This window comes from Dermacentor variabilis, chromosome 9 (assembly GCF_050947875.1).
Source record: "Dermacentor variabilis isolate Ectoservices chromosome 9, ASM5094787v1, whole genome shotgun sequence".
Lineage (NCBI taxonomy): Eukaryota > Metazoa > Arthropoda > Arachnida > Ixodida > Ixodidae > Dermacentor > Dermacentor variabilis.
This window is the reverse complement of record NC_134576.1, coordinates 91193524-91217320: the sequence shown is the minus strand read 5'-3', so window position 1 is coordinate 91217320 and position 23797 is coordinate 91193524. Positions and strand designations below refer to the sequence as shown.

Here is a 23797-nt window from a genome sequence, read left to right as displayed (position 1 = left end):
AAAAAAAGTGATATTCGAAATCGTAATGTGAAAAAGATTAAGGAAGCAGTAAAAAATGGCCACAGCATGAAATCGATGGGAAGAAAACATGGCATAGGACAAGTTAACATGTATGCACTGGAAAGTATGCGGTAAAATGTTATCAGAAATATTGATGATATAATAAAACCAACAGAAAAATTGTATACTGACATGACAGTTCTTAAGGCAGCCTTGCCACCTTCAATTAAAGTAGTGATGAACAGGATAGAGAGGCTCCTTTTATAAATGACAATGAAATTAAAAGGGCCTTGCGAGACATTACCCGGGGAAAAGCAGCAGAAGATGGAATAGGTCAGAGTAGTCAAACATGGAGGAGCTATCATGCTTGAAAAACTTGCGACCCATTTTCCGCAATGCCTCAAGACGACTTCATTTGTACTAGAGCTGAGTGAATGCCAGCAATACAGTCGATACCACTTGTAACAATACTGGTTTTAACTATATATATTGGTTATAACAATGAGAAGCTGCTGCATGTCAGCTTTTGTATGTAGGCGAAAGGTAGTGAAATGCGAAATCCTTGAAAAGAAAAAAAGAAAACGAGAAATTCGTGCCGCTGCATGATGGGCTGCAGCTCCAACAGCTGCTGCGCGCTCATTATCCACCAATCACCGCGCGGCTCTCTTGTCTACTTTCAACCCCTTTGAACACAGATGGGCTATGCCCATAGCTCTATGCCACCCCACCCTCCGAAATGTGAATGAACAACGCCAACTGCGGCCCTCGCAGATTCCTCGCACCCAGATAGCCACAAATACCCAGTACCTGTAGTGGACTTGATCCATACACCCAGCAAGAAATGAGATGTCCTATGGACATCCTTTGCATGCCCATACGTCTAAGGGATGTACAATGGCATCAGTTTTGGATGTCCAGTGAACATCCATTTAGTTCTTTCAGTAGACGTGCAGGGGACAAAATTTTGAATGCCCATAGAACGTCTCTAAAGAACAGTACTTCAGATATGCTTTGCACAAAGGTTTAGATGTCCTTGGAACGTCCATAAAATTTGTACTTTAGACTTGCATTGTAGGCCCCGCAAAGTTTCCGCATTTTCTACGTGCACTTCTGTGATTTTGACGTGGATGATGCTATGCAGCTCGAGCCTGTAGGTTGGTACGACGGTTGCGTGGCATCATCATCAGAGTGTACTAGAATGCGGTTGAGTGGGACGAGCGGCTGGGGCGCCGCAACTTTGCAGTGAGGCACGCGACGACGAAAAATACTGTGGTGGCACTGCGATCGAAGTGGATTATGCTGCATATCAAGGTTGCGTCATTGGAAACTGCTGGAGATTGTTTGGCGGGTGCGTTCGTACTGCTCCGTGTGCTGCTGTTTATGATCAGACCGCTCAAATGGCGTTTGTTTATGCCTTAGGAATGACTCCCTTTCTTTCTCTTGCTTACTTCATTTTATCTATTTTTACTGCCGCTCGGTGACTGCGTGTACATCAAGGCCGTAGTGTCGACTTATTCTACTATGTTATTGTACGGTTCCCTTGGAGAACAAACATTTTTCTTGTTCTTCAAGCAGTATGTATCTGTCATGTGTGCATTTGCTCATATATTTTTTCGTCAGTAGGTCTTGCGAATCATCATCAGCCTATTTTACGTCCACTGCAAGATGAAGGCCTCTCCCTGCCATCTACAATTACTCCTGTCCTCCGCCAATTGACTCCAACTAGCGCCTGTGAATTTCTTGATTTCACCACGCCACCTAGTCTTCTGCCATCCTTGGCTGTGCTTCCCTTCTCTTGGCACCCATTCTGTAAACCTAATTGCCCACTGGTTATCTAACTTACATATTACATGACCTGCCCAGCTCCATTTCTTTCTCTTAATGTCAATTAGAATATCGGGTATCCCTGTTTGCTCTATGATCCACACCGCCCTCTTCACGTCTCTTAATGTTACGTCTAACATTCTCCGTTCCATTGCTCTTTTCGCCGTCCTTAACTTGTTTTCACCTTCTTTGTCCGTCTCCATGTTTTTGCCCCCATATGTCGCCACAGGGAGAATGCATTGATATTACACCTTTCTATTTAATAATGGTGAGCTTCCAGTCAGGGCCTGACAATGTCTGCCTTATGCACTCCAACCCATTTTTATCCTTCTCTAAATTTAAGTCTCATGATTAAGGTCCCCTGTGAGTAATTGACCTATGGTAAATGGGCTCCTTCACAGACCCTAGAGACTGACTGGCGATCTTGAACTCTTGTTTCCTTGCTCGGCTATTGATAATTACCTTTGTCTTCTGCATATTAACATTCAATCCCACTCTTTTACTCTCTCTGTTCAGGCCCTCAATCATTTGATGCAACTCATCCCCGGTGTTACTGAACAGGACAATGTCATCTGCAAATCTAAGGTTGCTCAGATATTCGCCGTTGATCCTTACTCCTAAGCCTTCCCAATTTAATAGCTTGGATACTTCCAAGCATGCAGTGAATAGCATTGGAGAGACTGTCTCCTTGTCTGACCCCCTTTTTTATAGGTATCTTCCTACTTGTGGAGAATTAAGGTAGCTGGGGAATCTCTGTAGATGCTTTCCAAGATATTTACGTGGCCAGTTTAGCCCTAATTTCCCCATTATTCTTCATGATCGTCCTGAGAGTGTTCCTCGGAATCATTCACGCTGCGGGGACACATCAGACTTACCGCGTTAGATCTGATTTATGATTTTGAGCTTCACGACAAAAGGCAAATTCTGCCGCTTCATCACGGTAACACTATGGGAGAAGGCCCACAAAGCACACGCACAATGGACCAGAAAAGCACCGAGACAACTCGCACTTTCGCCATATTGCACGCCGAGGGCACAAGAGCCCCTGATTGGCTGTCTGAGCAAGCGTTTCGGGCGGGCCAGGATCATTTTTTGCAGGGGGGTGTCGACGGCTCATCCGAAGCAGCGTGGTCACAATAGGGAGAGCGGTTGGATGGAGCCGCGCTGTCGGGTTTCCCCGCAACCGTGAGGGAAAGCCAACATCTGGGGGCACTTTTCCACAGCTCGACATTCGATATATAGGGAGTCCGTGCTATTTTTGTTCGATGTAAAGGTAATTTTTGCTATATATATACTCATTGTAATTATACCGTGCCCAGAAATTGTTTGCTATATAGAATAATTCGATCTAAACGGGTTCGACTGTATTTGATTAAGGGGGGAGGCTACACTTGAAATACTTTTTATCTGTGGACAGATCTGAACGAAATTTTCACACTTTGTGTATTTTAATATGCAGATTCTTAAAATATAATTAATTTTGCCATAGGATAAGTAGTTTCTGATATACTCTTAAAGCATTGTATAAGCTGGGTCCTTTGTTTGGAGAAAAATTAGCATCTAAACAGAAAACCCTAACACAGTAATTTGAGTTGTGGGGATGCGCAACTCTCATGCGTCCCCTGATGTGTTGTTTTCCCGGACGGCTCGCGTGGCCTGGCGCCCGCGGCGGTCAGAGTGGTTGAGGCGCAGTACGAGAGATGGCGCGAGTGTTGCGCTGTTAACGCTGCCCATAGGCGGGGTTACTTGGACGCCGAAAGACAAGGCACTTGGTCTTGAGCGGCGAACGTGGCGGACGTCCCGCGCGTGCGCCGATCCATGCTTTTGCGAGACCATCTCGTGTGGCCGCCTTCGAGCGTGCCACCGCTCGCGTGACCCTACGCGCGAACGACCAGGCGTTGGGATCCAGCATGGGGCGAACATATTCGCTTGTTATCCGGTCGCGGTGAATCGGACTTCTAGATTTGTCGCACGCCCATCGGTATGTTTTGTGTATAGCAACTTGGCTAGCAGGCATTGATCTATGAAAGGTGCAATAAATGCTCTTGTGATTGTTTGCACTACTGTGTTGTCGTTCCTTTGTCCCAAGAGTACGGGAGGAGACCCCCATAATGACTATCTAGAATGTTGAGGGAGTGTCATAAGGTATTAATCAATGTTCTAGGCTAATCTGAGCAAGAGTTAGAGCTCATCAAAGTTGTGAGAAAAGATGCCATCTTGACATGTCAAGCATGTGACCCATTTCAAAAACTTTTTGAGAAGAGTACTGCTTTGAAAAGGTGCATATTGCTTACTGCATACATTTCTCTTTCTGGCAAAAAAAAATAAATTATGCTGATAGCTGAAATAGGATAGAAGCTATTTTACCTCCAAAATTGCAAGTCTGTCAGAATTGTTGTTTTGAGAAATCAAGGAAAAACATTCTGCAGCATCTCTATTCAGAACATACCAATAAAATCTCAAGGAAGTTCACCAGGGGCATAATCTGGATGCATCCTATCTTTATGCCGCTTTTTGACCAGCTTCCTTGCGCTCAAATAGGCTTCTTGCTGGATTTAGCGCTTTGATGGCCGTCTTTCTCCTTTGCTCGCTGATATGCAGTGCCAGGAATATTCATGTGTAGCTGCTGTAGAATTGCAGTAGAAGCAAGCAGGTTCCCAGTGTTGAAGCGTAGGATGGCTTCCCCAACAGCAGCTTGCACAGCAAAGAGAGATGCATGCTGTTCCTTTGAGACACTCCAAATCGCTGAGTGAAGGCTCTCATTCGAATTTTGTCTTGCCTTGCTGGTATCTCTGGTATAGGGTTTTCTTCAGATAGCCGCGTATATACAGGCAGCATTGCTTCTGCCACATGTTCTGGCAAGTTGTGGTGCCTAGGCTCAGGCTCTCCCTTTGCTCTCTCAGCATTGCGACGACAGAACATGGTCAGAACATTGCTGAGCTCGTACTCCTTGGCGGGGTCCTTGAAAACATCACCACTTTCTAGCCGCACCCGGGACACAGCACGAGTCCAAGGAACTCTTGGACGGATAAATCCACGATTGCAAATTCAGTTCCGTTGTCGTTAACGTCCTCTCTCGTGTCGACACCCAGCAGCTTGAACTTTCGTTCCATTGCAGGCTGCGACGCCAGGCACGTTCTCCGGCGATTGCTGCGCACTCGCTACTTTCTTCAGTCGTGAAGGAAACGGTGCCTGCACGATGTGTGCCAACACGCGTGGCGTGGGCGGACGAAGTGTTGACGCTAGACGTGCCGGTTTGCAGCTCAGAACTCGATCCGGTAGAATGTCTAGGCAGACCAGCAACCGGCAACTCCACGAGTATGACAGGCCTAGCCGCCTTCCGTCGCGCATTCCACAGCCGCTTGACGCGTAGTAGCCTTGAGACGACGATCTTTTCTAGCCATCTGGGCAGCGAAATGAACACCTTATCAAACGTCGTCGCGAAGCAAGCGCCTGAACAAACGTAGACAACATAGACAGCGGCGCGATGAAACCAGAGATAAACAAACGTAGCCAAACGCGAGAGCGGTTGAGCGCGCGCGGGGGTGTGCGCGCTTTGGCCAATCGGTGGCACGGACGCATCTTTCAGAAATGACGCGATAGCGTCGGTTCCCCTTCACCGACGCCATTTTGAACTGGCGCAAAATGCGCACAAACAAAACAGCTTCAAAACGAGCGCAAGATGGCGGCCACCGCGTTTGCAAATGGCGACGGCGGGAAGCTTGAACATTTTTGGCCAAATCTTGCTGATTTCGCGTTCACACGGGCCCCTTTAAGCACGATTTTTTATTATTTTCCGATTAAATTTGGCTTCTAGATTTCGCGGAGGGATTCTTGAATGTATAAACGTAGCGAAAATGCGCTTTTCCAAAAATCGACTTTTTTGAGATATTTTGCCGTTTCAAGAGCCGCGTCCCCCCTTAATGACATAGATGTGATCCATTGCAGAGTGTCCCTTCCTGAAGCCAGCCTGTTCATTTGGTCGACTATAAAGTCCAGTGTTGCCCTTATTCTATTGGAGATAATTTTTGTGAATATTTTATAGAGTAGTGGGAGTAAGCTAATGCGCCTATAATTTTTCCATTCTTTAACGTCTCCCTTTTGTGGATTAGTATAATGCTTGCATTCTTCCATTTTTCTGGGACCCTTGCAGTTGATAGACACCTTGTATAAAGAGCGGCTAGTTTTTAAAGCATGGTCTTCACCATGTTTAAATAAATCTGCTGGTATTCTACCTTCTCCGGCTGCTTTTCCCCATTTCATGTCTTGCAGTCCCCTTAGCCTCTCTAATCTGCTCATTACTACTTTGAATGGAGGTATCGTGGCTGCTTTGGGTACTGTACAGGTCAGTATAGAATGCTTTTACTCTGTCTTAGAGATTGCTGATGATATTACTCAGTGTGTCTTTCAGGGCATATCTTGGTTTGTCCGATGCCTAGTTTCCTTCTCACTATTTTCAGGCTGCGTCGATTTTTTTTACTGCTTTTTCAGTCTTTCTCACATTATAATTTCTGATATCTCTTAGTTTCTCCTTGTTGATTTGTTTTGACAGTTCCGCAATTTCTATCTGATCTCTTCAATTTGACACTTTCATTCTTTGTCGTTTTTTAGTAGGTGCCTTGTTACTTAGGAGTGCTTACTTACTGGTTGCCTTGGGGACTTGCCTTCGACTTCAGTTGCTTCTTCTGAGGCCAGCCTAATTATAGTTTATCACTTTTACCCTTTCTCTCTTCAAATGAATGAATCCTTGTGAAACGCAGACTGAAAAAAAAAAGTGTATAAGCTTCCTGCTTGCTGTTTCAAACAAATAAAACATATCGGCCCCATCCGGCCAAAGCCGTGAATGCGTGCAGTGTGCGGTAAGCCCATCAAGGCAGGTGAAGGGACAGATGAGCATGGAGAGGGAATCGAGTCAATCGGCACACTGTGATGTCGATGCTAGGCTGAAGAAAATGGAGGCTTCCCAGGAAGAGCTTGTCAAACAGGTTGAACAGTTCAAAAATGAGCTAAATAGGGAGCATGATGGAATGTGAGCGTACTGGAAGACAGACCTCAAGCAGCCGAGGAAAAGTCAAACAGGGCCACCATTGTGAATGAGAATGGTCATGACAATTGAACGTATTCCTCCAACGTGACAGGAGAGGGAGTATCAGCAAAGGATGTGGGAATTCGCGTAATGTGAGGAGGAGGTAGCTGGAAAGAGCAGCACTTACTTTGAGGCTGCTACACACAAAGCAGGAGCGCGACTCATGCGGAAAAGGTAACAGAGGAGGGAGAGGTGGGAGAGAGTGAAATGGTGATTATCTCCGGCTACTCAAGCCTAGCTAGGTGCTCAGAAGAAATTGTGGAGAGGCTGAAAGGCGATAAAATAGTGGCCATAGGGACATTTCCAGAGTGAACGCCGAGTTCTGTCATGAAGGGAGGAAAAGCGAAGCTTGCAGAAAATACCTATGTGTACAACCTTGTCGTAGTACCAGGTGGGCTAAATGGCATCCTAAACAGGAATGCGAGAATATGTCCCAGCTCTTGGCGAAGGGGGTAAGCAACTTGCGCGAGCTATCCCCTCAAGTGCGTATCGTAGTGTGCATATCGTAGTGTGCACAATGTTGGATATGCGCATGCGAGACAGTCTCGTACAAAGAGCCGTAGTGGCTGCTAATGAGGCAATATGGAAAATGAGCCGAGAGAAAGGCTTCGAGGTTGACGAAGTAAACAGGGAAATGTGAGAAGGTGTGGTGGTTTTAAATGAAACGGGATCCACTTCAATTACAGGCTGGCACGAGAAGTGGGCTGGCGGCTTGGTGGTCGCGCTGTTGCTTCTTTAGGAGGCCATTGCGCGCTCAGGAAGCCATGGTAGGTAGTAAGGAAGAAGGACCCCTTAGGGAACCTCAGAATAGCGTCAGGATTATTCACAGAAAAAAGAAGAAAGCACGAAAGCTCGCCATGCAATAGGCTACATAAACATGCAGCGCTACAGAAGAAACTAAAAGTGGGCAGAGATTGAGCAGCACTTCAATGGAGAACAAATAGAGAAAAAAAGCTTATGCGGCTGAAGAAACGCACCGTAGAGACCCGGAAGAACTGCCAGGGATTGAGAATAGTTTGGGAAAGGTTCAACAGAACTAAGTTAAAGAGAAAGGGAGAGAGAGTCGGAATGCTTATCAATCAGGAAGCCAAATGGAAAAGAGTAAATTCAAAATTTCAAGAACCACTTTGGTTATCAGGCTTAATGAGTGGAAAAAATACTTGGCTGGGCGTTACATATTTTTGGACCGGAAATAATTGCACAGAGAAGAATTACGAGTTAATGGACTGCATAAGCGCTGATATTAGGGGGTCGGGAATGATGGCAGAATTATCCTATTAGGTGATATAAATGCCCACATACAAGATTTAGATGACTATAGCAATAACAACGAGAAGTCAACGCTAGAGCTCTGTGAGCAACATAATACAGGGTCTAAGCGAATACAGGGCCTAAGTGTGAAGGGCAGATTACGTGGGAAGTGCGAAACCGGCTATCAACCATTGATTGCTGTCTGATGACAGAAGGAACTTGTAAGTTGAGAGAAATGGTCATTGATGAGGAAGGGTATAGGAGCATAGGAAGTGACAATAAACGCATCATCCTGAATATGTGATATGGAGGTGGGGAAGAGAGCAAGGAGTGCAATATGGCCAGTGCAAATTTGTGCACTGAACAAATAATATACTCACTAGAGTCGAAGAAGAACTTGACAAATGGCCAAGAGTGGGAATATAGTGAGCTTCCAAGCGTAATAATGACAAAAATACGGAAAGAGAAACATGTTCAAAGGCAGAACCAAATTCCCGCTCCCACACGCCAAACTCGAACGCGCGCAGGCGGCCGCGTTTCGAATGCTACAAACGGACTCGTATCTGTCACGAGGCCTACTAAGTCACTATAACTCAGAAATCCCAGCAAATTGCCCAGACTGCCTAGAACTTCATTGCTCACTCTCGCACTTGCTATGGCACTGTACCGCGTTACCAAAGGACCCTCTCTCCAGTGAGCCCGAATGGGAAGAAGCCCTCAAAAGCCCGCACCTCAAACTACAACTCAAAGCCGTCCAGAGGGCCCAAGAACTGGCGGAGCGTCACCACGTTCCTGTCCCGACTTGGGCGTCGCCTACGGTTTCTTCCGGAGTACTCCGCGTGGGATCTCCAACGGATTGAAACTCCTCAGGGCTTCAATAAAGTTCTTGACTGACTGACTGTAAAGGAAAAAAGAAACTGAAAGGCTGGTGGAACAGGGAAATATGAAAAGCGATAGTCGAATGACAGAAAGCATCCGGAGAACACAGGCAGGCAAAGAAGGCGCAGTTACCTCGGGACGAAGCAAACGGCAAGTTGGATATATACAGGGTGAAAAAAACTGGTTTTATATACTTGCACAAGCAAAAATAAATGGTGAAATAGAATGTTGGTTGTCAGAAATACGTGAGAATAAGAAAGCCGCACCTAGATTATTTTGGGACCACGTAAAATTATTAGGCAGGAAGTCAACAGCAATACTACATATCCTGGACGAAGATGGAAACAAACCGGAAGGGCAAGCGGCAATAAATTACAGCCGAATCTTTCCAAGGCAATGACGAGGTTATATTTGAAAAAAAAGCATGAAAGAGAACCAGATGGAGAGGAAGCTGGTGCTGACGAATTTCAACTGGAAGAAAGCCGAAAATTCAAAAGCGAATGAATCAATTTGATTTATAAAGGTAAGGGGCAGAAAGATAGTTACTTTGTATAGACCGTTGACCATTACATCAGTAATATACAGGCTGGCAATGCAGGCAGTGAAATTAAATCTGCAAGCATGGGGAGATAATAAAGGCATTTTGGGAGAACTTCAGAACGGCTTCTGAATAGGTAAGTGTTCGGATGGGACAGCTGACATAAGGAAGTATAATATGGATAGAATTGAACGTTCTTTCGGGAGCGGAGGAAGCCTCAAAGCAGTGAAGAAACTAGGAATTGTCAAGTCAGACTTATGCGTTAAGAGACAAAGCCGGCAATATCATTACTAATATGGATGAGATAGTTCAAGTGGCTGAGGAGTTCTATAGAGATTTATACAGTACCAGTGGCACCCACGACGATAATGGAAGGGAGAATAGTTTAGAGAAATTTGAAATCCCACAAGTAACGTCAGAAGAAGTAAAGAAAGCCTTGTGAGCTATGCAAAGGGGGAAGGCAGCTGGGGAGGATCAGGTAACAGATATGTTGAAGGATGGTGCGCACATTGTTCTAGAAAAACTGGCCACCCTGTATGCGCAATGCCTCATGACCTCGAGCGTACCGGAATCTTGGAAAAACGCTAACATAATCCTAATCCATAAGAAAGGGGATGGCAAAGACTTGAAAAATTATAGACCGATCAGCTTACTGTCCGCTACCTACAAAGTATTTACTAAGGTAATCGCAAATAGAATCGGGAACACCTTAGACTTCTGTCAACCAAAGCAGGCAGGATTCCGTAAAGGCTACTCAACGATAGACCATATTCACACTATCAATCAGGTGATAGAGAAATGTGCGGAATATAACCAACCGTTATATATAGTATTCATTGATTACAAGAAAGCGTTTGATTCAGTTGATACCTCAACAGTCATGGAGGCTTTACGGAATCGGGGTGTAGACGAGCCGTATGTAAAAATGCTGAAAGATATCTATAGTGGCTCCACAGCCACCTTAGTCCTCCATAAAGAAACAAAATCCCAATAAAGAAGGGCGTCGGGCTGGGAGATACGATCTCTCCAATGCTATTCAGAGCGTGTTTAGATGAGGTATTCAGAGACCTGGATTGGGAAGAATTTGGGATAAAAGTTAATGGAGAATACCTTAGTAACTTGCGATTTGCTGATGATATTGCCTTGCCTAGTAACTCAGGGGACCAACTGGAATGCATGCTCACTGACCTGGAGAGGCAAAGTAGAAGGGTGGGTCCAAAGATTAATCTGCAGAAAACTAAAGTAATGTTTAACCGTCTTGGAAGAGAACAGCAGTTTACGATAGGTAGCGAAGCACTGGAAGTGGTAAGGGAATACATCTTGGAACAGGTAGTGACTGCGGATCCAGATCATGAGACTGAAATAATCGGAAGGAGAATGGGCTGGGGTGCGTTTGGCAGGCATTGTTAAATCATGAACAGCAGGTTGCCATTATCCCTCAAGACAGTCTATAATAACTGTCTTACCAGTACTCACCTACGGGGCAGAAACCTGGAGGCTTACGAAAAGGGTTCTACTTAAATTGAGGACAATGCAACGAGTAATGGAAAGAAGGATAGGTGTAACGTTAAGGGATAAGAAAAGAGCAGATTGGGTGAGGGACCAAACGCGAGTTAATGACATCTTAGTTGAAATCAAGAAAAAGAAATGGGCATGGGCAGGATATGTAATGAGGATAACCGATGGTCATTAAGGGTTACGGACTGCATTCCAAGGGAAGGGAAACGTAGCAGGGTGTGGCAGAAAGTTAGGTGGGCAGATGAGATTAAGAAGTTTGCAGGGACAACATGGCCACAAGTAGTACATAACTGGAGAAGTATGGAAGAGGCCTTTGCCCGGCAGTGGCCCTAACCAGGCTGATGATGATGATGATGTCCCTGCGGAGAGCTCTCCCGCAAGTTGGCAACGTGCAATGTGCTACAAGATGGCGCCAGTGCAACACGCATTGTTCAGTGGTGCATGAGTAGAGATAATGTGTGGCGGGTCCTGTGAATCGCGCCCATGCGTCACCCGCATGCTACCTTTCACGATTTCGCGATTAGCAAGGCAGTCGCGCCACACTTCGCACTGTTTCCTATATGCTGCACGAGACAGATTGTCCATGGCAGCTCGGCTACTCCATGTTCCCTTAGCAATATAGACCTCGCACCTATATAACCATCATACAAAATATTGACACGTCAGTGGAAACACGTATAGAACTGCGCTATAATTTCACATTTGGGAGTATCGTTATAATTCGAAATTTTTCTTTATACAATTGGTCATATAATTTCACATTTGGGAGTATCGTCATAATTCGAAATTTTTCTTTATACAATTGGTCATCAGATGTTAGTTTTCGTAAATTCTGTTAGAGTATTGGTTTTCGGGGGCATTTTTAATTTTTGTCTGGCATTTTTATCATTTCGCAAGAATTATCAATTCCCACTATGTGGGCTTTGTGCTGCACATCGTGTTTGTTTGCTACTCACACGCCTTCAGCGACGCTTTGCACCGTGTGCATGCATTTTTTTCACCGTGCCTCCTGCGTGATTATATTTTATTAAACTAAAGCTTTCTTTTTATGTTGACTCCCGTCCCATGACTCTGGTCTAGGGCCATTGTGAGCCTGATCTCTCATGGGCAGTTGAACCATTTAGAAATGTAGGCGGGATGAGTTTGATATCGCCCATGCACACAGTTTCGGCCATTGCAAATAACCTCCAATCTTTGACGCTGCTTTATCATTAAACACGGGCACACGGTCATAATACTATGGCTAGGGCAGGGCATCTGCTCCGACCTTCGTGCGTGCTTTCCTGCGCTCGCTGCAAAGTGTTGCATAAATTGCTGGAGTCCCAAATGAGCTCAGCGGCAGTTCCTAGAGGTTGTTTTCGGGCTCGTGCAGTTTATTTTGTACGACGAGGCATCTTCAACATAGGAAAGAGTTTTGCGAGGCATATGGCAGTGATGTAACTTTACATGGCCGGAGTTTCTCCTGCCAGTGAAGTGGGACGGAGCAGCCAATGCCATGTCTGCACGTGTGTTTGAGCCTACAATCACCGTTGAAGATCAAAGCCGTCATTTATAAATATTCCTTTCATGAATGCTCTTGCTTCCCCATTCTCTTCGTAGTTCTATGCCATGTTTGAGCAGCGCTGAGTAGCTGAGAAACACACGCGATGATCATAACAGCGTGGATAATGTTCTGCTGTAAAATAACTTCTCTTCATTTTGGAAGCGTTCAAATTGCTGTATATAGATAGATTGCGTGACTACCTCATTTGTTATACGTAGAAATGGCTAGTAATAAGAGGGGCACATGCAGTGTTAATAAATACAAATGTCAATATAAAAGAATATTAAAAGCTTTCATCAAGTCTCAGATTTTTAGACATTTCAACTGTCTAATTTTAGAGGGAGTTTTGCTAAATCAACGAAGGCATTTGTTTTGAACATTTACTGTTTCTTCCGGATGAAGTGTGACCTCTTGGTATCACTGCTTCGGAATATAACAACAAATGATGGTGTCATCATCCCAACCCATATGCAGTGCACTGGTATTTGTAGTTTCTGACGTGGACACGGCGTAGTAGCAGCTGTGAAGCAACAAAAGCAAAGATGTGGTGCGGCGCAGTATTGACCGGTTGCCTTCACCTAAAAAGGTCACGTCCTCGTGATGGCTGCGGCAGAAAGGATGTTCCACGTCCGCCGTCAAGGTCTGCGAGTGGTGTCGTTGGCTAACCATCCCAGGGTTCTACAAGGAAACATAAATACCCAAGAAAGTGCACGGGGAAACGGCACCGCAGTAGCTCAATTGATAGAGCATCACACGCGAAATGCGAAGGCTGTACGATCGTTCCCCACCTGCGACAAGTTGTTTTTCCAACCCCTTTCATTGCCATTAATCTATCGTTTTTTTAGTTCATTTATTAAGGACAAGTAGTTTCCACTATGTTGTCCTTGTTGTCGGTGTTTGTTGGCTTCTTATGATATGCACACACAAATTTTACTCGAGAAAAGGTGCGCTGTTATTAGGTGTTATGGCACAGAAATGTGGAACAAAATTATGGGCAGTTGTACGTAGCTTATGGTTCTCAGGGAAATGTGCTGGAACGTCTAATAATCTGACAATAGAAACGGCGTGACCAGCTTCTATTTGACGTTGACGCTTATGTAACAGATTTACATTTTTCCTTTCCGCTTATTTGAGGAGAGTAACCGAAACCCTTGGTTGATTTTTTTGCAGCTGTTGGCTTTGAAACTCTTGTGAAGACCTTGCTGTCAAAACTCCGCAAAGTGAAGAGACAGCAAAAAAGGCTGAAGAACAAGCTGGACACTGGCGTGCAAATAACAAAGGAGTTCAAAGAGGAAACGTTGAAGAAAAGGGGCAGCCTTGTTGATGTGGCACAATCTTTGCATGCATATTCAGGTGAGTTACATGTTCAGAAGTAATTTGTATGGTAATTGCAGTCAAACCCCGTTACAACGAACACCACATTAACTAACATTTCAGATTAACAAACTTTTAAGAAATCCCATGCCGACTGCTTATAGTTTCAATGTAAAAATATATCACTACTACGAACTTCAGAATAACAATCGTTATTTAATTTCCGTGTCATCTTAACACCTCAGTACTACGAACTCGTATCCGGAAATGCGAGGATTCTGCATTCTTGTTAACGAAGGCATGACCAGTTCATTCTAAGATACTGACGTTCACTTCCACGGTGCGCTTTGCTTTTAGAAAATGCTGTCTGATCATCTGCAGCGAAAAAATTGATATTTATTAACATATAGCATGTATTTAAACTACTTCTCTCATCGGCAGAACTAACCGTACCGTTCCAAACATTTACTCATTTCTCTACATTATTTTTTGCTTCCAGTACAAATGGTACATTGCTTTCCGCTATTTTTATGACCAATGAGCTCAAGACATTGACTTGTATCTGGAGTTCAGGACCCATCATTGCACTGTACTCTGCCTCTCAAGCTTATGCAGACCAACTCGAGCTAAAAGTGTTTGTCTCACCTGCACCATCTGAAACAGTTTATGAGGTGCTGCACTCTTGCATTAATTTTAGTGGTGCAGCAATGGTGCCGTTTGAACCCCATCATTCGTTTCAAAACGAGCAGGAATAGGTGCCCATCACGGGGAAGCTCCGGGGCCTGAGCCCACTCCGGAGTTTTCAGGGGGTGCTCAGCCCTGGGTGATGCCAAAGACACGCACGCACACACACACACACACACACACACACACACACACACACACACACACACACACACACACACACACACACACACACACACACACACACACACACACACACACACACACACACCTAAAGTGCCATTACCAGAGCTTTGTAACCCACATCATTTGAGGTTTCTTTTGACTTTCCTCGACCTTCTCACTTGAAATTTTACAGGGACTAATAGCTTACTGCATCATTGTTGGTGGGGACGTGGACGGCTTTTAATTCATACTTTCGCTTTATTTCTGCAAGTCCTGACAATAGGAGGACACGCGTATTAGAAGCACTAGCGGCGGCTGCCTCATACATATTTTCTCACTTCAACCTTGTTTTAAATTTCCACTTTAAACACCATGCATATACACCATATATTTGAATATACACACAGGACAAAGTTTATTATATATTTGAAAGAGATGGAGGTAGCCAATTAAAATTTGCTTCTAAAGGTATGGATAGCCTATGCCTAGATAATGAATGTTGCTGTATATTCACCATGCTTCAAATTGCTTTGCATGCTTTTTTGACCATGAAAAAACCTATGGGCTTCAGTGACCCATTTGGCAGAGTCTTTAATTAATGGCGTGTGAATTGCACATGAATGTTGTGTGTCTCAGTATTCCTTCTTTTTCCAGTACGCAATGCTAACGACTCAAGAAAAAAGAACATTTCTAATAATTTACAACATATATTAGGGACGGAAACATTGTCAGTTGCATACAAAGGTCATAAATATATGTAGGGTGTCCCGATTAACTATCATGCACCAATATTTTAAAAAAGAGCAATGCGTTACTAAAAGAAACCTAGTGCATATTGTTTACAGTACAGTGGAGTAGCTGCCAGTAATTTTTTTGTTACTGAGAGTTAATTAAATAATTCTAATTAATTATCTAACTTGAGACATACTATCCTAATTATCAAAGTGTCAATGAGGCATTTGAAGGCACAGCCAAGGGACATCTAACTACGGTATTTTCAGCAACAAACTAATTGCATACTAATTTTTTTCCGACTGATAAATAAACCCCACAAAATATGGAGAATACCAGGTTGCGCTCCCACCCAAATCATAAAGCCGTGCCCTCGGACAAGCTCCTTCTGAGTTATCCAGAACGAAATAAAGAAAAACATTGTGATCTTGCAAGTTCCTTATCTGCCGTGTCCCGGCTGAAGTAACATGTCGTGTTTGATGTTAGTTGGAAAACAGTTGTGGTAGCTGTTGTCTTAGCATCGATAAAGTGCGTGGATGTCCGATTTTTCTTTTTTTCCCCTTTTTTTGCCACAAAAGCGAATTGACAACGTCGGTGCAAAGGTTTCAATTTGCGTTTTGTTTTGTCCAAGTCTCCATGTCATTCTCTATTGAGCAGAAGGTAAACATGATCCTTGCCTTAGGATCTGCAAGTGGCAGAAAGAGGAAGGCCGCAAATATATATATATGTCAGTCATGGAAGGGTGGTGGTAGACCAAATGCATAGACTATCATCAGAAATTATGAATACCTGAGCCAAACCGGCAGCTTCAAGAAACAGCAGCGGAGGACTCCATCTTTGAGTCCTAACCTACGCATGGGTGTTCTAGCATTTATGGCCTCAAACCCTCATGCTAGCATGCAAGACGTGGCCACCGAAGTACCAATTTCCAAGTCAGCAGTTCGGAGGATTGTAAATGACAGCCTTTCGCTCGTGCCACCTGAACCAGCATTAATGCTTAGAAGATAGGGACCTGTAGAGATGTCTAGATTTCTCGCATTTGGTCCTCACAAAAGCCTATGAGTCTCCGGACTTTTTGAGCAAGATCATGTGCACAGATGAAGCCAGTTTTCGCAGAAGCACCTAGGTAAATTTGCATAATGCACACTATTGAAGGGACTCCAATCTACATTAAGTAAAGCGCAATCGGCACCAGTACCAGTGGTCGCTCAATGTGTGGTTTGAAATTTACGCCAGTGCAATAATCAGTACCGTCTTCAATCACGCACTGACTGGACAGCGTTACGTGAACGAAATCTTTGAACGAGTGGTGGATGAGTTTCTCAGCAAAGTCCCGCTGTCACGTCTTCCACTTCTGCGGTATCAGCAAGATGGGCCACCTGCATGCAGCATCAGCCGAGCACAAAACTGGTTGGGTGCGACTTTTCATGCGCAATTGATTGGAAGGCACGAGCCTGTAAATTGGCCGGCTAGGTCACCGGACCTCTCCCCGTTCAATTTCTTTCTTTGGGGTTATGTGAAAGATGGTGCTTACATGATCGAGATGAACGTCAGATTAGTTCAAGGTAAGGATAACGGATGTCTGCCATAGAATTCCGGCATCGGTCATCAAGAAAGCCACTAAAGGAGTGATAAAATAGTCAGTACTGCGTAGCTGCAAAAGGAGACCTATTTGAACACGTCCTCTAGGCTGATGTTCAACGGAGCTTACGAATTCATAGATAATAAGAGCACACATTTTTTTTTTGTCTGTGTGTGTGTGTGCCGACATTCTGATTGCCAGTTCGGCTCATAGAAGTGCTATATTTAATTTCGTGAACGCATTGGTTTTGCCTTTTCTCTACAAGTTGGTCGCTTTCCAATGTGTTTATTTCGCTTTCATTTGTTGACACGAACCTGTTTTTGTAGCACATACACACTTTCATGAAAAATAAAACGCTCACTTTATATTGGCTTTGGTCCGAAGCAAGTTTCTGGTGCGAAATATAACTTCGCCCGCACTCTTTCGATGCGGTGCGAGCAAAGGCTGGATTTTGAAACATTCTGTGCCTATTACATTGCTCTTCGCATTTCTTGTGTGGTGAGAGCTGCACTTTGGCTGTGTTATCAAGGCTTTTGTTATCATTGATCAGTCGGCCTTGAGAGAGGGATAATAAGTGTGACGTAGAGAGAAAGGAGTAGCTGCGAAGCTGCGAAACCTGCTGTTGGGGCTCCTTCCGTACCATTATCAAGGTGGTGCGCTGTCTCTTCGGGTTTGCGACTGGCAATGCAGTTGCTTTCAATCAGCTTATTTGAGGGCACTGCTTTATGATGCGAGTGAGAGTTCACTCACATGGTATTTTTCATAGTTCGTGATGTTTTTTTTTTTTTTTTTTTGCCAGCAAAAAAAAAATTGTACACAATTAGTATGTCGCTGAAGACACTGCAGTTAGATGCCATTTTGGGATGCCAACAAATGCCTCATTGACACTTTGAAAATTATGAGAGTACTTCTCGAGTTAGATAATTGTAATTACTAAATTAAATCTCAGTAACGAAATAATTACTGGCTACTACTCCATTTTACTGGAAACAATATGCACTAGGTTTTCTTCGAGTAACGGAACTGTTCTTTTTTTAAACCTTAGTGCATGATAGCTGTGGAACACTCTCTCTTCATCACCATGCCCCTTTCCCCAGTGCAGGGTAGCAAATCGGACATGCGTCTGGTTAACCTCTCTGCCTTTCCTCCCTCTCTGTTTAATTCACTCAGTAACCGAAATGAGGCCAAGCCAGATTCACTCAATATCAGAATCAACAGCAGTCATGTGCGGCAGCACTTATGCTTGGACTAGCAGAAAAAAAAAGAGAGAGAGGCTGCAGTTTTGCAGAAAGGCGAAGCAGTGTTAGTGATAGCCAAGTATGCGACAATTACACGAAGGAAGATTACACCAGGAAGGGGACTCAGGCTGTGAAATTGAACTGTCTCCTACTACGAGGTCTTGTATATACTTAGCGCCGTCACTTCAGTGCCCAAGTCTTCGAGGTCACACGAAGTTTGAAGTGCAAGAAATATATATATGCATCGTAAGGAACCGCTTTATTCCAGCCAAGCTTGGGCTACTACCTCGAGGATTAAACTGTGCTGCTGGTGATGATATATGCAGATGGAAAAGATGTGCAGATGATCAAGTTGAAAGTCAGGCATGTGTTGCGCCCACACTAAATCTCTCTCACTGTTGAAGCAGCCACCTGGCTGCGCATAAGTGCTATAAAATGCGTGAAGTATTTGGTTTTAAGCAGGAGACATGCACTATCTCTGTCCCACAGCAGCGGGAATCGGATGGCGTTCTAACAAGCGAGACATGGTAATTGACAGGTGATGTCGGCTCAATGACCGTGGAAAGTCAAATAAAACACGTGAGAATTTTTTTGCGTGAGCCAGGAACGGGCACAGGAGTCCAAAGAAGAACTTCGTCACCCGGAGAAAAAGTCACAGCACAGTGGGTCGAGTCGTAACGAAACTTGCGAGCATCCTGGGAGATGCCGGTGTTAAGCGGGACGAGGCTACTGCAGTCCGCGAGGCGAGACACAAGTTGTTCCGAGAAAGGAACTGATGGGGGTACAGGAGTCGAAAGGAATGATACATCAAGAATGAAACTTGGTGAACAGCCATAGATGAAGAAAAAAAGGTGAAAAGCCAGTATTATGTTGCGTAGACATGTTATTAGGTGAATGTCACGAACGGCAGGATTGCATCCCAGTTCGTGTGGCCGGGGCGGATGTACATTGCAATCATGTCAGAGAGGGTACGGTGAAAACACTGTCAAGCTGTTGGTCTGCGGATGGTAACTGGAAGTCGTCTTGCGAATTGTGTTAGAGGTGCACAGAACTTTGGTAAGGATGGAAGAGAGGAAGGCTGCTGCGGTCACTGAGGAGAACGCGTGGAGCGCTGCGGTGTAAGATAATGTTGTGTAGAAAGAAATCGGCGACTTCAGCAGCAGTCCCGGGTGGTAGAGATGCTGTCTCCGCATAGCATGTTAGATTGTCTACGGCCGTTACAATCCAACGATATCCATTTAAGGTCGTGGGAAGAGGACCGTACAAGTGTATTCCAACTACTTCGAAAGGCGAAGCGGGACAAGGCAAAGGTTGCAAAGAGCCAGAAGGAGGTGTTGGTCGTTTGCGGCTTTGACAATGAACGTAGGATGCAACATACTTCGCAACGGCTGAAAACGGGCCAGGCCAGGAGCAGTGACTTCATATTCTGTTGTAAGTCTTGTGGTAGCCTAGATGACCACTTGTCGCATGATCGTGAAAGGCTTCGAGCACCTCAGATTGCAGAGAACATGGTATGACCGGGACCCATTTGTTGCCATCGATGTGATAAATGTTGCCATGTAAAGCCCCATTGTGCAGCTTGAATTAAGTTGTCGATGAAGTCGGGCGTTTGGAGGTGACGAAGAATCTTCCATGCGTTGGAGAATAGTTCAGCAGTATGGGTCGTTGCGTTGGTGGGACACAAGGCCAGATGGGCTGTTGTGTCTTAGCCAATCGAGGGTTACAATGGATAAAGCCGATGAAGAGGACTCAGGATGAACACAATTACGGAGAGGTGATGGTGAATCGTCATAATTCGGCAGAGGGTAGCGAGAGAGAGAGCATCAGTGTCTTGATGCTTCTTTGCAGCCCTGTAGGTGACATTGAAATCGTACTCCTGTAGGTGAAGCACACAGCGACCCAGGTGACCTGATAAATTCTTTAGTGATGAAAGCCAGCACAGTGTGTTATGGTCAGTAACGACTGTGAAATGGCAGCGATGGAGATATGGGCGAAATTTTTCACTGTCCAACAGCAAGGCACTCCTGCTTGGTTATGGTGTAGTAATTCTTCTCTGCACTGGTTAGTGCATGACTAGCATAAGCAAGTACTCGTTCGTGGAACATGTTGTCACGTTGCAGTAGAATGGCACCGAGAGTGACTGCTAGCGTCGGTGTGAAAGATGGTGGGCACGGTCGGATCAAAATGGTACAGTACTGGGTCTGACGTCAGAGCATGGTGCAAAAGCAGGAAAGCATGTTCACATTCGTCGGACCAAACAAAGGGCGCATTACTGGTGAGGAGTTGAGGGAGCGGGGACATAAGTGTAGTGAAGTTGCATATGAAGTGCTGGAAGAAGCAAGTCCAAGGAAACTGTACATGTCTTTTTGACGCAGTGGACACAAAATTCGAGGTTGGCAGCAAGCTTCTCGGGGTCCAGTCGAATACCTTCTTTGCTGACTATGTGCCCCAGAATTTTGATGGTCTTGCTGGCGAAACTGCACTTGTGTGCGCGTGCGTGCGTGCGTGTGTTGAGCTGCAAACCAGCATTTGCAAGACAGGCAAGGACTTCATCAAGACGTTGCAAATGTTGTGAGAATGTGGTTGAAAACAATGTCGTCGAGATAGCACAGACAGGTTTTTCCATTTCGAGCCACGCAAGACTTATCGATCATGCGTTCGAAGGTGGCAGGCACATTGCAGAATCCAAAAGGCATCGCATTGAACTCTTAGAGCCCATCAGGGGTAGCAAATGTTGTTTATTTTTTGTCAGATATGGACATCAGTATTTGCCAGTAGCCTGGTCTAAGGTCAAGGCTAGAAAAATTTTCAGCACCATGGAGTGAATCAAGGGCATCATCCATCCGTGAAACAGGGTAAACATCTTTGCGCATGATTTTGTTCAGCGCACGGTAATAGACGCAAGAACACACTGAGCTGTCTTTGTGACAATTGCAACGACATGAGTGTCAACAGCTCAAGTGACAGTTGAATCACGAGGCAACAGTTGGGGTTCGAGAGTTTGGTTCATTGCGGTAAGCAATGCAGACCCCTCAGAGAAGCGAATAAGGCCAGGGGTAATCAGAATTGCTCGAGATAAGGTATGGTCATAGGGCAGAATGAGTATGTTGCCATCCACAATGTTACAGGAGCTGACACTTATAATCTCGTCTCTAGGTGGCCAAAGAACGTAATCGGAAGAGGTGACGAGACGAATGCGTTCTTCATGGTTAGGAAGAGAATTTCCAGTGGCATCCAGTTGTGTGAGGCGCTGATGATAAGAGATAGAAGCGGACGCCAAAGATAAGAAGTCCCACCGCAAGATGAGTTCATGGGTCACTCACGAAATACCGCAAAAACAATATGGTGACGAATTTTGTCTATGGACACACAAATAGTACACTGTGCGATTGGACAAATAACGTTGGTTGCTGCACAAAGAGAAAGGCCGGAGTGAGGCAATTCCTGTGTTTTATAGAGTCCCGAACAGTCTCATGGCAATGATCGCCAAGCATCTTGTAACATGTAGCCACCTCAGAATTGCACCAAACAAAGTTGATGGACGCAGCCAGTCTTGCCAGGTAATTACATTTTGACTATTCTGTATTGTTTGCATTTCTTGTGCAAAAGGAATTCTCGCTGAGAGTTTTATCTTCAGTGGCCTTCAGTTGACATCATCTGCTACAACTAGCACATAAGTTAACTTCATAGCACCACTAGGATGGAAACATTGTGTCGTGGGATGCTTCCTTAAAAGTGGACAAGAAGATTCTAAAGGAAAAGTGTGAGATGGTCACAGTAATAACCAAGGCATTTGGCATGGGGATGACCTAGCTTTAAAGGTATTATCAGATGTGGACAGGCATATAATCCTAAATGGCACCTTGCAAGAGTACCAAGTGTCAAATGTAATGTGTATTGTGCATTGAAAGGGCCAAGGATGTTTTGTACATGCAAGGGAACACTATAGGCATTTGATAGCAGTGGCTTAGATTTACCACATCAACAGGAACCAAACAAACTCCCTCAGACATAAGCATGCAGCAAATTCAAGGACTAGATGAAGCTTCAAAGAAGTAACTGTGTTTCATGTAGGATAGGAGTGAATGACCTTTGTGCATGAGATCACTTACAAAAAGACTAAATGAATGCTGTACAGTGTCTGTATCATATCTTATGCAGACCAAACTAGCCTGGAGTTTCAGCATTCCTTGTCAGTTCATTTAAATAGGCACTACAATGTTCAGAGTTCAATATTTTACAAAACATAATATGCAAGATGTAGCATGCTAACCTTCGTGGCTCAACAACTACTGAACCGAAACCTCAATGAGCAGTGAAGCTTCCTTGTAATTTTCATCGTAACCATACTTTTGCTCTTGAAAGTGAACCTCTTTAGTGAATTTGCTTGTGTATTAATTTTTCTTTAGGCAAGTATTTTTTTACATGTTAATGTCTCAGTCCTGCTTTCTCTTTCCGGAGCTAAAACAAAATGCCTCTTATTTCAATTTGATCTTTTGACCTAGGAAGCCATCATCTGGTGCTGTGTACAGCAAGCACATGCTTCATGCAAGAAGGGAGCCTGCACCATATCTACATCAGCAAGAACATCGGTGCTCAAGATAAACATTTTCTGTGCAAATACCTGTCTTTTTATACTTCCAGCATGAATTAATGTTTCTTTTGCCTTCACATGCAGGAAGGTTTATAGGAATAAATAGTGACTGTTGAATGCCCAGGAAAAGCCTTGAAGCCTTTCTACTTGTACAGTGGTAAAGTACGTGTGTACTTGAACTGATAGTACAGAAACGAAAGGCAAAATAACAAGTCCAATGCTCGGGGCAGCAGTCGTATAAATGGTAGATGAACACAACTAATTGTGCTGTCCAGTTTCATTCAGTTTGACCAAGTGTTGCAAGAATTGCCTTCAAAATGCATCATTCAGTTTAGCCAGCTAAAGTCAAACTCTTACGAACTTGGGGATGTCTGCTGAGAATTTTAGCATAAATGGTATGTGTGCATCTTTCAGCAGCACTAGAAGCCCAACAAGGTTTTCGCGTTACTGTCACCCCTCCCTTGGGGTTATTGCAGTGTCTACTTCAAGTGCTTGAGGGTATCAAGGAGAATGACTCCAATTTGCTATGAATATGTACAGTGTTGATGCAGAAATGAGAAGGCTATATAAATATGCAGGACAAGAGCTGGTAGGCCTGGTTATAAGCATGAATTAAAAATTTATAGACCAAATGCAATATGAATACAATTTGTTAAATGACATCTATGTGTGTGAACTGCCCACATGAAAAAAAAAGAAAGTACAATACTTGCAAACTACCAACACAAACATCACTCTAGAGAAAGATTCTGTAAGGGTCCACTAAGTGGGCTGTCTATTTCTGCACGCACTGATTAGGTAGAGCTCTAAGCTGGCAGAGCAAGTGGCAATCGTCACCGTGGGCTCTCT

The 23797-nt window shown here is 44.4% G+C and overlaps 1 protein-coding gene across 3 annotated transcripts in view; it reads left to right on the top strand.

Moving 5' to 3' along the window:
* The window catches only part of LOC142557118 (uncharacterized), a 29046-nt gene extending 5511 nt beyond the window's left edge, over nt 1–23535 (top strand). The window contains exons 4-6 of one of the 3 annotated variants that reach the window (XR_012822716.1): nt 13810–13992; nt 21511–21914; nt 22860–22877. Coding sequence is in view for 2 of the 3 variants with exons in the window: in XM_075668734.1 (XP_075524849.1) it covers nt 13810–13992; nt 22860–23008 (332 nt within the window). In the remaining variant the exon portion in view is untranslated. Of the gene's footprint in view, nt 1–13809; nt 13993–21510; nt 21915–22859 lie in introns of all 3 variants that reach the window. The other 2 variants (XM_075668734.1, XM_075668735.1) reach the window with 2 other exon arrangements.
* The last annotated feature ends 262 nt before the right edge of the window (nt 23536–23797 follow it).